The 17,773-nt window shown below is 37.7% G+C and overlaps 1 protein-coding gene across 2 annotated transcripts in view; it reads left to right on the forward strand.

Moving 5' to 3' along the window:
- The window catches only part of ADGRV1 (adhesion G protein-coupled receptor V1), a 536,135-nt gene that overhangs the window by 160,199 nt on the left and 358,163 nt on the right, over positions 1-17,773 (forward strand). For both annotated transcript variants that reach the window (XM_027605560.2, XM_027605561.2), the window contains 5 exons: positions 9,756-9,902; positions 12,188-12,443; positions 13,990-14,192; positions 15,351-15,527; positions 16,025-16,207. In XM_027605560.2, the coding sequence (XP_027461361.1) occupies positions 9,756-9,902; positions 12,188-12,443; positions 13,990-14,192; positions 15,351-15,527; positions 16,025-16,207 (966 nt within the window). The remainder of the gene's footprint in view (positions 1-9,755; positions 9,903-12,187; positions 12,444-13,989; positions 14,193-15,350; positions 15,528-16,024; positions 16,208-17,773) is intronic.

The raw sequence follows: 17,773 nt of genomic DNA on the forward strand, positions 1-17,773 counted from the left end.
CACAGCTTTATTCCAGAAAAGTGCCTGGCACACAGGAAGTGCTTAGTGTGACCCTGTCATTATTCTTGTGGGGGGCGGGGAACAGAACACTCAGGGCTTCCGTGGGGTTGTACAAATACATACGGCAGAGCTGGGATGTCTCAGACAAGAACCAACGCGCCCTGCTGCATGGTCTCATCCTCTCACAAGCCTTGCTGCAGTTGGGGGCACATTCTATGATAGATTTCTCCTTCTGAAGCTTGGTCTAAGATTACTTTCGAAACATTAAAGTACTGTGGTTTAATCCTTCCCAATAGATAGTATCCTGGGTTCTTTGAGTCCATTCAGTAGAATTCCTCAATACGGGCCTCTTGTGTTTAGACATCCTTGTGCTAAGATAAGATTCAGTAGATAAAGAGAATTTTTTTTTTTAAAGATTTTATTTATTTGACAGAGAGAGATGGAGAGAGAGGGAACACAAGCAGGGGGAGTGGGAAGCAGGCTTCCCGCCGAGCTGGGAGCCCAATGGGGGACTCGATCCCAGGACCCTGGGATCATGACCTGAGCCGGAGGCAGACACTTAACGACTGAGCCACCCAGGCGCCCATATAAAGAGAGTTTCTTGACAATTTTCTGGCTGTATTAAATTCTTATTTTAATAACCCTTATCAATAGAGGACATAGAGCCAGAGAGGTTTCTCTTTGAAAAGGCATTGTTGTTTGTGAATAAATTATATGAATATTTTATTTTATTTTTTATTTTTTTGGATATGCAACAAATAAATTTTACTCTACAAATGTCCCGAATATTGCATGGGACACACTTATATTAAAAAATGATGTGTTGTTTGGAGAGTCTGGGTGGCTCGGTTGGTTAAGTGTCTGACTTTTTTTTCTTTAAATTTTTTTATTGTTATGTTAATCGCCATACATTACATCATTAGCTTTTGATGTAGTGTTCCATGATTCATTGTTTCTGCATAACACGCAGTGCTCCACGCAGAATGTGCCCTCTTTAATACCCATCACCAGGCTAACCCATCCCCCCACCGCCCTCCCCTCTAGAACCTTCAGTTTGTTTTTCAGAGTCCATCGTCTCTCATGGTTCGTCTCCCCCTCCAATTTCCCCCCTTCATTCTTCCCCTCCTGCTATCTTCTTCTTTTTTTTTCCTTAATATATATTGCGTTATTTGTTTCAGAAGTACAGATGTGTGATTCAACAGTCTTGCACAATTCACAGCGCTCACCATAGCACATACCCTCCCCAATGTCTATCACCAAGCCACCCCATCCCTCCCACCCCACCCCCACTCCACCAACCCTCAGTTTGTTTCCTGAGATTAAGAATTCCTCATAGCAGTGAGGTCATATGATACATGTCTTTCTCTGATTGACTTATCTCACTCAGCATAACACCCTCCAGTTCCATCCACATCATTGCAAATGGCAAGATCTCATTCCTTTTGATGGCTGCATAATATTCCATTGTGTATATATACAACATCTTCTTTATCCATTCATCGGTCGATGGACATCTTGGCTCTTTCCACAGTTTGGCTATTGTGGACATTGCTGCTATAAACATCGGGGTGCATGTACCCCTTCATTTGTATCTTTGTATCATTGGGGTAAATACCCAGTAATGCAATTGCTGGATCGTATGGTAGCTCTATTTTCAACTGTTTGAGGAACCTCCATACTGTTTTCCAGAGTGCCTGCACCAGCTTGCATTCCCACCAACAGTGTAGGAGGGTTCCCCTTTCTCCACATCCCCGCCAACATCTGTCGTTCCCTGACTTGTTAATTTTAGCCATTCTGACGGGTGTGAGGTGGTATCTCATTGAGGTTTTGATTTGGATTTCCCTGATGCCGAGCGATGTTGAGCACTTTTTCATGCGTCTGTTGGCCATTTGTGTGAGGTGGTATCTCATTGAGGTTTTGATTTGGATTTTCCTGATGCCGAGCGATGTTGAGCACTTTTTCATGCGTCTTTTGGCCATTTGTGTGAGGTGGTATCTCATTGAGGTTTTGATTTGGATTTTCCTGATGCCGAGCGATGTTGAGCACTTTTTCATGCGTCTTTTGGCCATTTGGATGTCTTCTCTGGAGAAATGTCTCTTCATGTCTTCTGCCCATTTCTTGATTGGATTATTTGTTCTTTGGGTGTTGAGTTTGATAAGTTCTTTATAGATTTTGGATACTAGCCCTTTATCTGATATGTCATTTGCAGATATCTTCTCCCATTCTGTCGGTTGTCTTTTGGTTTTGTGGACTATTTCTTTTGCTGTGCAAAAGCTTTTTATCTTGATGAGGTCCCAATAGTTCATTTTTGCCCTTGCTTCCCTTGCCCTTGGCGATGTTTCTAGGAAGAAGTTGCTGCGGCTGAAGTTGAAGAGGTTGCTGCCTGTGTTCTCCTCTAGGATTTTGATGGACTCCTGTCTCACATTTAGGTCTTTCAACCATTTTGAGTCTGTTTTTGTGTGTGGTGTAAGGAAATGGTCCAGTTTGATTCTTTTGCACGTGGCTGTCCAATTTTCCCAACACCATTTGTTGAAGAGACTGTCTTTTTTCCACTGGACATTCTTTCCTGCTTTGTCAAAGATTAGTTGACCATAGAGTTGAGGGTCCATTTCTGGGCTCTCGATTCTGTTCCATTGATCTATGTGTCTGTTTTTGTGCCAGTACCATACGTCTTGATGATGACAGCTTTGTAATAGTGCTGGAAGTCTGGAATTGTGATGCCGCCAGCTTTGCTTTTCTTTTTCAACATTCCTCTGGCTATTTGGGGTCTTTTCTGGTTCCATACAGTTTTAGGATTATTTGTTCCATTTCTTTGAAAAAAGTGGATGGTATTTTGATGGGGATTGCATGAATGTGTAGATTGCTCTAGGTAGCATTGACATCTTCACAATGTTGGTTCTTCCAATCCATGAGTGTGGAACATTTTTCCATTTCTTTGTGTCTTCCTCAATTTCTTTCATGAGTATTTTATGGTTTTCTGAGTACAGATCCTTTGCCTCTTTGGTTAGATTTATTCCTAGGTATCTTACGGTTTTGGGTGCAATTGTAAATGGGATCGACTCCTTAATTTGTCTCTCTTCTGTCTTGTTGGTGTATAGGAATGCCACTGATTTCTGTGCATTGATTTTATATCCTGCCACTTTACTCAATTCCTGTATGAGTTCTAGCAGTTTTGGGGTGGAGTCTTTGGGTTTTCCACATAAACTATCATATCATCTGCAAACAGAGTTTGACTTCTTCCTTGCCGATTTGGATGCCTTTGATTTCTTTTTGTTGTCTGATTGCTGTGGCTAGGACTTCTAATACTATGTTGAATAGCAGTGTTGATAGTGGACATCCCTGCCGCGTTTCTGACCTTAGGGGGAAAGCTCTCAGTTTTTCTGCATTGAGAATGATATTCACTATAGGTTTTTCATAAATGGCTTTTATGATATTGAGGTATGTACCCTCCATCCCTATACTCTGAAGAGTTTTGATCAAGAAAGGATGCTGTACTTTGTCAAATGCCTTTTCTGCATCTATTGAGAGGATCCTATGATTCTTGTTCTTTCTTTTGTTAATGTATTGTATCATGTTGATTGATACAGCCTTGCAGCCCAGGGATAAATCCCACTTGGTCTTGGTGAATAATCCTTTTAATGTACTGTTGGATCCTATTGGCTAGTATTTTGGTGAGAATTTTTGCATCCATGTTCATCAAGGATATTGGTCTGTAATTCTCCTTTTTGATGGGGTCTTTGTCTGGTTTGGGAATTAAGGTAGTGGTGGCCTCATAAAATGAGTTTGGAAGTTTTCCTTCCATTTCTATTTTTTGGAACAGTTTCAGGAGAATAGGTATTAATTCTTCTTTAAATGTTTTGTAGAATTCCCTTGGGAAGCCATCTGGCCCTGGGCTTTTGTTTGTTGGGAGATTTTTTTTTTTTTTAAGATTTTATTTATCCATTCATGGAAGAGAGAGAGAGAGGCAGAGGGAGAAGCAGGCTCCCAAGGAGCAGGGAGCGTGACACAGGACTCGATCCCAGGACCCTGGGATTATGACCTGAGCCGAAGGCAGACGCCCAACCATCTGAGCCACCCAGGCGCCCTGTTTGTTGGGAGATTTTTGATGACTGCTTCAATTTCCTTAGTGGTTATAGGTCTGTTCAGGTTTTCTCTTTCTTCCTGGTTCAGTTTTGGTAGCTGATACATCTCTAGGAATGCATCCATTTCTTCCAGGTTATTTAAATTGCTGGCATATAGTTGCTCATAATATGTTCTTATAATTGTTTGTATTTCTTTGGTGTTGATTGTGATCTCTCCTCTTTCAGTCATGATTTTGATTTGAGTCATTTCTCTTTTCTTTTTGATAAGTCTGGCCAGGGGTTTATCAATCTTGTTAATTCTTTCAAAGAACCAGCTCCTAGTTTCGTTGATCTGTTCTACTGTTCTTTTGGCTTCTATTTCATTGATTTCTGCTCTGATCTTTATTATTTCTCTTCTCCTGCTGGGTTTAGGCTTTATTTGCTGTTTTTTCTCTAGCTCCTTTAGGTGTAGGGTTAGGTTATGTATTTGAGACCTTTCTTCTTTCTTGAGAAAGGCTTGTATTGCTATATACTTTCCGCTTAGGAGTGCCTTTGCTGCATCCCAAAGATTTTGAATAGTTGTGTTTTCATTTTCATTGGTTTCCATGAATTTTTAAAATTCTTCTTTAATTTCCTGGTTGACCCATTCATTCTTTAGTAGGATGCTCTTTAGCCTCCATGTATTTGAGTTCTTTCCGACTTTCCTCTTGTGATTGAGTTCTAGTTTCAAAGCATTGTGGTCTGAAAATATGCAGGGAATAATCCCAATCTTTTGGTACCGGTTGAGACCTGATTTGTGACCTAGGATGTGATCTATTCTGGAGAATGTTCCATGGGCACTAGAAAAGAATGTGTATTCTGTTGCTTTGGGATGGAATGTTCTGAATATGTCTGTGAAGTCCATTTGGTCCAGTGTGTCATTTAAAGTCTTTATTTCCTTGTTGATCTTTTGCTTTGATGATCTGTCCATTTCAGTGAGTGGGGTGTTAAAGTCCCCCACTATTATTGTATTGTTGTCAATGTGTTTCTTTGCTTTTGTTATTAATTGCCTTATATAATTGGCTGCTCCCATGTTAGGGGCATAGATATTTACAATTGTTAGATCTTCTTGTTGAATAGACCCTTTAAGTAGGATATAGTGTCCTTCTTCATCTCTTATTACAGTCTTTGGTTTAAAATCTAATTTGTCTGATGTAAGGATTGCCACCCCAGCTTTCTTTTGGTGTCCATTAGCGTGGTAAATGGTTTTCCACCCCCTCACTTTCAATCTGGGGGTGCCTTTGGGTCTAAAATGAGTCTCTTGCAGAAAGCATTATCGATGGGTCTTGTTTTTCAATCCAGTCTGATAGCCTGTGTCTTTTGATTGGGGCATTTAGCCCATTTACATTCAGGGTAATTATTGAAAGATATGAACTTAGTGCCATTGTATTGCCTGTAAGGTGACTGTTAGTGTATATTGTCTGTGTTCCTTTCTGGTCTATGCTGCTTTTAGGCTCTCTCTTTGCTTAGAGGACCCCTTTCAATATTTCTTGGAGGGCTGGTTTCATGTTTGCAAATTCCTTTAGTTTTTGTTTGTCCTGGAAGATTTTGATCTCTCCTTCTATTTTCAGTGACAGCCTAGCTGGATATAGTATTCTTGGCTGCATATTTTTCTCGTTTAGTGCTCTGAATATATCATGCCAGTCCTTTCTGGTCTACCAGGTCTCTGTGGATAGTCTGTTGCCAATCTAATGTTTCTACCATTATAGGTTGCATATCTCTTCTCCCGAGCTGCTTTCAGGATTTTCTCTTTGTCTCTGAGACTCATAAGTTTTACTATTAGATGTCAGGGTGTTGACCTATTTTTATTGATTTTGAGAGGGGTTCTGTGTGCCTCCTGGATTTTGATGCCTGTTTCCTTCCCCACATTAGGGAAGTTCTCTGTTATAATTTGCTCCAGTATACCTTCTGCCCCTCTCTCTCTTTCTTCTTCTGGGATCCCAATTATTCTAATGTTGTTTCATCTTCTGATATCGCTTATCTCTTGAATTCTGCCCCTGTGATCCAGTAGTTGTTTATCTCTTTTTCTCATCTTCTTTATTTTCCATCATTTGGTCTTCTATATCGCTGATTCTCTTCTGCCTCATTTATCCTAGCAGTTAGTGCCTCCATTTTTTATTGCACCTCATTAATAGCCTTTTTGATTTCAACTTGGTTAGATTTTAGTTCTTTTATTTCTCCAGAAAGGGTTTCCCTAATAACTTCCATGCTTTTTTCAAGCCCAGCCAGTATCTTTAAAATCATGATTCTGAACTCTGGGTCCGACATTGTACTAATGTCCGTATTGAGTAGGTCCCTGGCAGATGGTACTGCCTCTTGTTTTTTTTGTTGAGGTGATTTTTTTCCATCTTGTCATTTTGTCCAGAGGGGAATAAATGAATGAGAGAGCAAAATGCTAACAGGGTAACAGTGTCCCCAGAAAATATACTCTAATCAAATCAGAAAAGACCTGAAACCAGGGGAAAAGAAAGCGAAAGAAAGAAAAGAGAAAGAGAAAAAAAAAAAAAGAAAAAGATAAAAACAAACAAAAACAGAACAAAACAAAGCAAAAAAACAGAATATGATCAAATATGATCAGGCTGGTACATAGATCAGTGCCACACACTAGATTTTGGGTGTATTTTGGTCTGTTAGAAGATAGTGCCTCCCAAAATTTTAAAGAAAGAAAGACTTATGTATGTACAAAATAAGGGTTGATACGATGAAGGGATGGAATATGACTGTAAAAATGAAAATTATAAAAAAATTTTATAAAAGGAATTGATAAGAAATTGTTTGAAAAAAGAAAGAAGAGGATTTAAAAAAAAAAGAAAAAAAAAAGGGGGAGAGAATGTGATCAGGCAGGAGACTAGTACAAAGCCATACACTAGAGATTTAGGGTATATTTTGATCTGTTAGAGAAACGTTATCTCAAAATTTTAAATGAGAACAACTTATATATATATGCCAAAAATAAGGGTAACTAGTATAAAGGGATAGAATATGACTCTAAAAATGAAAAATAAAAATGTTTTTCTAAAAAAGGGATTGATAAGATGTTGGTTGAAAAAGGGAAAAAGAAAAATTAAAAAAAAATACAGTTAAAAAAATTAACTTTGAAAGACTAAAGAATCATGGTAAAAAAGCCATGAATTCTATGTGCAGTATTCCCCTAGCACTGGAGTTCTGCCATTCTCATTGATCAGTAAACTTGGTCTTGGCTGGCTGTTCTTGCTGATCTTCTGGGGCGAGGGGCCTGTTGCCGTGGTTCCCAGATGTCTTTGCCGGAGGCGGAATTGCCCCACCCTTGTCATTCTGGGTTAAGTAATCTGCTCAGGTTTGCTCTCGGGAGATTTGTTCCCTGCAAGCTTTCTGTACAGCTTTGGAGGAGGAGAGTGAAAATGGCAGCCTCCCAATCTCCGCTCAAAGGAGCCGAGAACTCGGGCGCCGCTCCTCAGTGCGCCCCCAGAGAAAAGCAGTCAATCACTCCCGACTCCCCGGTCTCCGGCCGCACTCAGTGCTCACCGGTCCTGTGACCAAGCGTTTCTATCTCTGGCACGACTCGGTGTGGAGTCTCCAAACCCAGCAGATCCCTGCGGGCACTCCCGGGCTGCTCCTCCCAGGGGAGGAAGGGGAGTCTCCCTGCATCTGCCCCTTGCCGCATCCCTGCTGGAGGAGCAGTGGTCCGACTGTGCTGCGGATCACAGTTTATGGCAACCCCGAGCTGAGAGCCCGCGCCTCGGCTCCGTCTCTGCAGCTGGCTTCCCCACTCCGATACCTGGGAGCTCTTCTGCACTCAGGCACCCCTGGTCTTTCTGTGACCCCGAGGGTCCTGAGACCCCACTGTCCCGCAAGGGTTCCACCCCCTGCTTAGCCACTGGAGCAATGTCCCTCAGTGGAGCTGAGTTCTAAGAGTTCCAATTTTGTGCTCCGCTGCTCTATCACTTGCCAGAAGCCGCCAAGAAGGCCCCCTCCCCCGCCGTTTATCCTGCCGAATATCGCCTCGGATTCACTTCTCCGTACATCCTACCTTCTAGAAAGTGGTGGCTTTTCTGTTCAGAGAGTTGTTGCTATTCTTTTCTTCGATCTCCTGTTGAGTTTGTAGGTCTTCAGAATGGTTTGATCCCTATCCAGCTGATTTCCTGAGACCAGAGGAAATCCAGGTCTCCTATTCCTCTGCCATCTTGCTCCACCCCCATCAATATTTTATTTTATTTCCTTAAAGTTTTTATTTTTAAGAAGTCTCTATACCCAATGTGGGGTGTGATTTTACAGTCCCCAAGGTTGAGTCGTATCTCTACTGACTGAGCCAGTCAGGTGCCCCATATGCATATTTTTAAATCAAGATATTTTCTGTAGGAATATTTGAATGCTTTGAGCAAGATTTTATTACTATGTAACATTTGTAACAATATGTTATATAAAACACTGCCATAGGATAGGCTATCTACTCAAATTCGCATTCTAAATAGAAGCTTTTAGAAGCTGTAAGAAATTCATGGAGGAATTTCTTTTCAGATTACCACAGTAAAAAGACAAGAAAAAGAAAACTATTACTGGGAAGATTTTTAAAAATCTTTATACTCCATAGTCTGTCTTTATTGCTTATGGATAAACTAGGGGTCTTGTAAGAAGGAATTCTTTGGAGTATTAATTTTGACAAAAGTTCATTCAGCGGCTCTCAACAGATGCTGCAACTGTTAGAGGAGGAGTTCAGTTACACGGAGGTGGAAATCAGTCTGGAACAGAGGAAAAAGTCCACGGAGTCTAGGTGAAAAGAGGGGCAGGCGATATTTTTGGCAAGAAAAATAGTTGTAAGGACCAGGAGCTAAGGATGAAACACCATCATGAAAACCACACAGCCTGCAGAACATTTCAGAGGATATGAATTTAAGGATAAGAGACATTTATAAGTGATCAGGAAGAGTGCCCTCATTCTGATCATGTCTTTACATTTGAGTGGGACTCTAGAGGCCATGTAGACCAAAAACTTATTTTACAAGTAGGAAACAAGACATAGAGGGGTTGCCAGAAGTTATGTCGGGGAAGAAGACATCCCCCATCTCCTGATTCTATGTCCTTTCATTTCTACAAACTTGACATACTATGTGTAAAGCTTTCCAAAAAGTGTATGCTTTCTGAATGTGGAAATAAGATGTTCATTAAAGAAATTTGAAATTTATAGAAGCAAGAAGACAAAGTAAAAATAATCCTATAATGATTAACATTTTAATTTACTTTAACTTAGTCTTTTAGTTATTCAAACATGAGGTGCCTGGGTGGGTCAGTCAGTTAAGCATCTGCCTTTGGCTCAGGTCATGATCCCAGGGTCCTGGGATTGAGCCCCGCATCGGGCTCCCTGCTCAGTGGAGAGGCCTGCTTTTCCCTCCCCCTCTGCTACTCCCCCTGCTTGCACTCTCTCCCTCTCTCTCTCTCTCTGTGTCAAATAAATGAATAAAATCTTAAAAAAAACTAGTTATTCAAACGTGTATTTTCAAGTTAAAATCGTGGTCATCATATATTGCTGTTTTTTAAACTATGTCACTCATATCATGTTGTTTTCATGTTGTATCATGTTGCTTAGTACTGTGAAGTTTGCACATGCACAACAGCATGAATAAAAGTCTACTTAGGTAATTTCAGCTAATCCCTTGTGACTTCCTGTGTGTTTTTCAGAATTCATTATATAAGCAAGTAGAAGAAATGGAACAAGATAGCCTTGTAACCTTCAATGTTGAGCGCTTAAAAGGAACATATGGTCATATAACTGTAGTGTGGGAAGCTGATGGAAGTATTAGTGATATATTTCCTACCTCAGGAGTGGTATGTAATTTAGAAAATTATAGGAGAGTCACTTTTAAATTATGGTTACTATTGATGCATGGGACCAAACCCTGCCTTATGGATGAAGTGTTTGAGTTTGACCATGTCAGCACTGGATTCCTACTAATCACCATAGAGAGGGAAACAATTTAAGATTAGTTGTAATGTTGTGATTATTGTTCTTTTTTCCTTTAATTCCAAGATTATCTCTAAAAAAAAAATTCCTTTTTAGGTTCAGTACATCAGTTGGCCAAATTATGAATGTATTACATTGTCAGAAAGGTAAAACCAATCAAACTGGAGATGGAAATGTGGTTTCAAGATTTGGGTAAAATGGAAGCAGTAAGTAGGGAACAAATCTATGTAGGATAGTGATACATATGAAAAAGCAGATCAGAATTGTTGAGTGATGTAGGTTGAGTTTCCTGTAGACAGACTCTGAGATTGAGAGTTGTGGGTGGATTCCTGGGGAGACACACCTATAAGGGAACAAGGAAGGTAGGAATGTGCAGAGGGGGACATTGATCCGTGGGTAGTTATGCCTGGGATTGAGTCTGTGAGGAAGTTCTGGAACTGAGCTAGTCCTTTGGAGTTGTTTCCAGTTGGAGCAAGGAGGCTTAGATTTTGCATCCCCATTTTAGCCATCCTGGACCTCATACCACCTTCTGAGTGGGGCCTAACCTTGAGTGAAAGTTTACTGCAGCTGAAGGCAGTTCCCAGTGAGAAACATAAAAACTGTTATTCCCACCAGCTGGTGGATGGGTGCATCAGTCCCAAGAAGGGATCTGGGCAGAGGATCACTTTATCTACTATTGGAAGATAGTGTAAAATTGGGACACAGGTTGAAGAGTGGAATCAGACCGAGTCAGAGAAGTAAATGACTCACAAGGAGAGAGTTTAAAGAACCTTTAGTTTCTAATTGGAAGATGGGTGGTCTTCTAGACTTACCTCGGGTTTTATAGATTTATCCATGTATTTTCCCCAAATGCTTCTCTGAAGAGTTCCTTAAAAGACCTCTCATGAAATTATCTCAAAAAAAGACAGATGAATGTTATAGTCCACCATTTCTAGGTTTCTGTATCGTTTGAAAGGAGATTAGAGCTTTGGTGTCTTAAAAATGTTATGGCAAATTTTATTGCATTGAATATTTACTTTACAAAGTTACCAAAACTATCTATTCAACTATGTAAGTTGTATCTATCAGGTTCTGTATGTTCTGAATTATATTTTCCCAATTAATATTCTTATATAAACATTAAAATGATTTCTATTTAAATGCATAATAGTATTTTAAGTGTAGACTATATTTGGAAGATTTAATTATGTTATTCAAGAGTCAGTAAACTTTTTCTGTAAATAGCCAGGTAGTGAATATTTTAGACTTGTCCACTCTTACGACTCTTTCCTAGATACTGAACTTTGCCTTTGTAGCACAATAAGGTGTTGGACAGTATATAATCGAATGAACTGGGATGTATTCCAGTAAAACTTGATGAAAAAGATTTTCTGACCGCTGATTTGATTAATAAACCTCTTAAGTTTATATCCTCAAGTGCCTTCTTTAGGTGTAGAGATGAATGTCAACAAAATGGGCCTGGGATGCTAGTTTGAATGATTGTAGTTTGTAGTCATGTTGCTAGAGGATAGGGTATAAGGCGGAAAGCAATTGGAAGTGACATTCAAGGAGCAGACAGAAGCCCTATCAGAAAGGCTTTCAGATGCCTTTTAGCAAATGTGGATTTTACTCTAGACAATAGAGGCACAACAGGAGGAGAGAGATGCTTTGATTTGTATCTCTTTTTTATCTTTCTCTCTCTACCTCTATTTTGATTGATTCATTCTTAAATTTTACATCTGTTCTGCGTTTAACCAAAGGAAATAACAATCCTGGCAAAATTTTTGTAGAGAAAAATGTTTAAACTAGTATGCTACCTTCTTTTATCTTTATAGATTTTTAAAAATATGGTATCCAGGACTTAGACTCCCAGAGAGACTATGTACTCTATATTTTAATAGAATGTAGGCTTTAGGATGTGACAATTTGGCTACATGTTTTAATCAGGTTAAGTTTCTGTAATGGTTTACTTTTTTTCTTTTTTCCTAACAATCTTCCAGTTTTAACATGAGAAACAGTTCATTGATTTGTAGAATTATATTGTGTTGCTTAAATCCCTCTTGTTACTTAAGTTGTGGTCAGTATTGAAAGAAAATTTAATCTTTTGATATTCTTATTGCACAGTGACAATTACAAAATAAATAAAAATCTTCTTTCTTTAAAATTTCAGATTTCATTTTCTGAAGGCCAGGCACTGTCTACAATCACTCTGACTGTTCTTGCTGATGATGTACCAGAGCTATCAGAGATTGTGAGCATAACACTCATTCGGATTACCACAGAAGGGGTAGAGGACCCATCAAAAGGTGCTACTATTGATCAGAAAAGAAACAAATCTGTGATAACAACTCTGCCCAATGACTCACCTCATGGCTTGGTGGGTTGGCACTCTGAGTTTCTCTTCGTTAGAATAGCAGAGCCTAAAGGTAAATGTTATTAAATATTTTTCAGGTTCTAATAAGTTTTATTGGGTAATTTAATTGTAATGTTTACTAGGAATATAAATCCCTTTTATATATTTATTTTTTTTTAGTTTGACAGATCGTAGTCAATCCTTTTTACTTTTTGTTTATTAAATTTTATGATCATGTACACCCGCAGCAATAGTGCTATAAGAAATGCTTGTACTCTTTTGAGGTGTTACTGTCATAATAGAAGTATTAATATTTTAGTAAGTCATTGCAGTAAAGGTGACAGGTTTTTATTTTACTTTCTCTTCTTCATCATTTATCTGTTCTCTTTCCCTTCTCAGATTCCTTTATGTAGTTATAGGGAACAATAAGCAACACGGTGAGATGCATTTGGTACTCAGGGTATTAATTGTTAAACCCAAAGCTGTAATTAGAATAATTTTTCTGTGAAGTGTAAGTAATTAGTCCCTATTTCCTTTAAGCTTAGTGCTGAGATCTTTGCCTAAATAACTATTCATACCAGCTGTAGGATCAACAGACTTTTGTAGATAAAGACCATTTGACTTATTTGAACAAATATATTTCAACATATATTATTTATTTAGAATATGCAATGTGAAGCCTGTAAAAGTTCCAGACAGAAACATGGACATCTTTCAAAGGCCTTTCATTTAAATAGTTGATGGAAGAAATGACATATAATTATGCACCTGAGCCTTTCTATGTCTGTATATATGGGAACAGGAGCAGTTGACTTAAAATATGTTCATTTATTCATTCAGCAAACATTTTGAAGCACCTAGTAAGTGCCACAAATTGTGCTGTGTGTTCTGGAACCAAAGACACAGTCTTAGGTTATTAGAACCTCACAGACCAGTGGGGAAGACTGACAAGCATTTTTTTGTCCATTTATATAGCAAATTTAATTTTAAAAATCTAAAAAATGAAATAAAAAAATTGATGCTGTGAAATACTTTGACCTTGTGACAGACACCTCACTATAAGAACAAAATTCTTCTTCTTCTAATGATTAAGTTATTAAGTGATGACTTTGTGTATTTAATTTTTCATTTTTTACAGATTTTATGCATTTATTTGAGAGAGAGGGGGCGGGGCAGAGGGACAAGCCTGGTAGTGAGCGCAGAGCTGGATGCGGGGCTTGATCCCACAACCCTGAGATCATGACCTGTGCTGAAACCCAGAGCCAGATGCTTAACCCACTGAGCTACCCAGGCACCCCATAATTTTTCATTTTTGAAATCTTCTTAGCAGTTGTAATTAGCTGTCAATCTGCACATAAGTACTTTCTTAAGATTTTCAGCAATTTGTGCTAAAGCTCATGTGCAACATAGGAGGGTGCATTAGAGAACCTGACGTGAGGGTTTAGAACTGGGATATAATGTATAATGATTGTCAGCACAACTTTGGGGGCGGGGGGGGCAAAAGCACAATATACTCCTTGGGGGGGTATTCATTAGGATAGTGCAGAATATTCCACCTGAAGTGGTGGTATCGACTACAAATAGGAATCTCGTTTACTTGAGGCATATCTTTCTCACAGAGAATATCACCATTCTTCAGTTACCGATTGTTCGAAATAAAGGACTGTTTGGGGCCATTGCCATTCATTTGATAGCTAAACCCAATTTCTTATTGCACATCGATAATCAAGCTACTGAGAATGAAGATTATGTACTACAAGAAACAATAACAATAATGAAAGAAAACATAAGAGAAATTTACATCAAAGTTGCCATTTTGCCGGTAAGTTTAGGCTGCAATGAATACGATGTAAAATAAGGGAAATGCTCTTAAAGATAAAAATGTGATTTAAAAAAAAGAAAAATGTGATGCTCTTAAAGACAAAAATCTTTGAAAAGATTGCTTTTCGTGTAAAATTGTGAGTACTCTAACTGGAATATTGTTTGAATGACCTTTGAAGCATTGAATTGGATTTAGTTATATGTCTGGATCCACTATTTTCTTGGTTGGTTAGTTTTAAACTAATGAGCAAATGAATAAAATGCCCAAATTAATCTGATTTTTTTATTATTGGTTTGATAGGGCAGTATTTTCATGTCATGATACAATTACTCAAACCCAAGATTATTCTTCAGAGGGTTTAGATCTGGTTTTAGTGCTCTCTCATGTATGTAAAGAGAAAAGTGTGTATCTGTAATGATTCACAAGAAACTGAGAGTAGTTAATAGTGTTATTTATAATATTACATAATAACTAATATTGTATATATTACAATACTGTATATAACAATATTAAAAACAAATATATATTATTAAAATAATGTTGCATAGTAACATTAGTGTTGCTAATAGCAGTATTAGTGATAGTAGATAATAGTGGCTTCCGGAAAGGACATTCCAGAAAAGACTTAAGGGACGGGACAAAATAGAAGTTTCTTTTCCTCTTCACTATGTATTCTTTTTACTTTTGAGATTTTTTGTTACCTATCAAGAAATAAAGTAACAGTTTTTAAAAAGTTAATTAAAATATTAGATAATGCCTAGATTTATAAGTCTAGAGCTTTCATTTTTAAGATGTATGTAGCATTTGCCATTTCTTCTAAATTTGGGGGACACTATTATATACATAAAACATATTGGATAGGATATGGTCAAAATTGTGTGATGGATTTTTAAAAATTATTTTACTTGCTAATGAGTATTAGGCTTCAATTAAAAACTCACTGAGAAGATTGAATATCCCCTAAGATTCTGAAGTTGTCAGTGGGAATGTATTAAAATATAAAAAGGAATCTTTTCTATATGTGTGAAAGAGCTACCCATTCCTGTGGGCCGTCATTTATTTCTCACTGAAAAATATCAGGTTTCCAAGGCAAATTCAGTGTATTTTTGAAAATAGAACATAATCTCTCTCCTGTTCTCCCCCCACCCCCCACCCCAGGATAATGCTCCCGAGTTGGAGGAAGGATTTATTGTCAACATCACTGATGTGTACCTGGTGAATTCTGACTTCTCTGCAGGACAGCCAAGTGTGCGGAGGCCTGGAATAGAAATAGTTGAGATAATGATTGAAGAAAATGATGATCCCAGAGGAATTTTTAAGTTTCATGTTACCAGAGTAAGATAAACTTTAATATATTTATAGTAGTACAGAAGCTTCTACCTGCTGATTTGGCCAATGTCATATATTTTCTGCAAAGTAATTGGCTTTGCTTCTAGATATTTATTAAATACCTGTCTTAAAATTTGTCTTATAGACTAATTCTTAGTTCTCTTTGTGTTAGACCAAAGGATTAAGCAAGTTTATTTTCATTAAATTGAAGCCTAAGAGTTCTAGAGGCGCCTGGCTGGCTTAGTCAGAAGAGCAGGCGATTCTTGATCTCCAGGTTGTGAGTTCAAGCCCCATGTTGGGTGTAGAGATTGCTTAAATGAATAAATAAGTTTAAAAACTTTTAAGAAATGTAAGAATTTTGAACACCAATTACACGCATTTATATCTGATTATTGATTTCTACTTTGAAGGGTGAAATAGAAGAAGAAATAATAAATTTAAAAAGTGATGACATATAAGAAGTTAATTTGTCTGGTATTTTAACTTATATTCTTTACCTAAAGGATATCAGTGGAGTTATTACTGCCTATGAGGTGCCTCCACCCCTGAATGTTCTTCAAGTTCCTGTAGTCCGGCTGGCTGGAAGCTTTGGGGCTGTCAATGTTTATTGGAAAGCAACAGTGGACACTGCTGGCCTGGAAGACTTTAAGCCATCTCATGGGATTCTTGAATTTGCAGATAAACAAGTATGCTAATCACAAACATATTAGCAATTTTTGGTTGTACTTCAAACATTTTATAGATATCCACCAAATGAATGTGCATTAGTGACTGCTAAATGTATTATACTTTGTATATCAAGCCAAACAGAATTATTATGAGTTAACATGTTATAATTTATTAACAGACATGGAAGAGAATATGAAGAGGCAAGAATCTTACCCTTTTCTGAACTCCCCCACCTGATTCTATTTTAAGCAGAAGTTAAAGGAGGGTAATAAATGACTTAGAAGTGCCTAAGAATGAATTTTAAAAAAAGTGCCTGGTGAACTTCACTATTCCTATGAATTTTAGGTTAATACATTCTATTTATTTATTTTTTTTTATAAAAGATTTTATTTGTGAGAGAGTGGGAGAGAGAGGAGAGCACAAGCAGGAGGAGCAGCAGGCAGAGGGAGAAGCAGACTCCCCACTGAGCAAGGATCCCGATGCTGGACTCGATCCCATGACCCTGGGATCATAACCTGAGCCAAAGGCAGACACTTAACTGACTGAGCCACCCAGGCGTCCCTATCTATTTATTTCTTATCAGTATAGATATTTACTTGGTTTTGCACTACAGGTGTGCACATTTATTACTTTTAATAGCCCCAATTTTTTGTTATAATAAAACAGACTTTTTAAAATGATAGAAAAGAGACAAAATAATTAAAACTATTCAATTAAAAATTGAACAACATTGTTTTAGATTTGAGCCAAAGTATTTTCTAAGAGTTATGTTTTGCAAATTGAGCATTTTGTAATATGTAAGTATAAACCTTTTCAAAAAATTTTAAATCAATAAATGGAAAAAGTGTGTGAACAACCATGAAAATGTTAATAGCTTCAAATGGCAGTATCCACCCACACAAAGTCTGATTTTGTTGAGACAAATTTGTATAGTACGCATCAACTTATTAGTTGCTGCTGAAAAATAAACATATAGATCTAGACTTTCCTATGCAAAATGGTCTTTGTTGTTAATATTTGAAATCATGAATTTTTAACAAATTTAGAACTTTAAAACATTTCTTACTAAAAGGAGGGGAAATATAGATTTTTACACTCAAAGTAGAAACAAATACATTGATTTTTCATTGAAATAGCCTTCCACCTTTACTTATATTACCAGCATTTTATTTTGTGTATGAGGTTGAAGTCTGTTATTTAACAGTGTCTTAAGATCATCATCATTCTTAAAGTTAACATTCTCTAGGGTAGGTATTCTGTTTTTTACAGTACAGAGTTGAGGTGCAGACATTTTAATAAGCTTCCATTTCAACATTTGATTTTGTTCAGGTTTCTGCCCTTGAGTTTAAATCCAGATTTCTCACTTTGCTCTTTTATTAAAGGTTTTAGGTAGATTTAGGTAGAAAAACTTCATTTTCTGGTAAACATCTTTGTCAAAATACTGGAATTTCCCTCCAAGATATAGAAAAGATTTTAAATGTGGAGATACAACTGGAATATTTTTTTAAAGATTTATTTATTTAATTGAGAGAGAGAGAGATGTGAGCGAGCACAAGCAGGAGAGGGGCAGAGAAAGAGGGAGA

Source organism: Zalophus californianus, chromosome 5 (genome assembly GCF_009762305.2).
Source record: "Zalophus californianus isolate mZalCal1 chromosome 5, mZalCal1.pri.v2, whole genome shotgun sequence".
NCBI classification, from domain to species: domain Eukaryota; kingdom Metazoa; phylum Chordata; class Mammalia; order Carnivora; family Otariidae; genus Zalophus; species Zalophus californianus.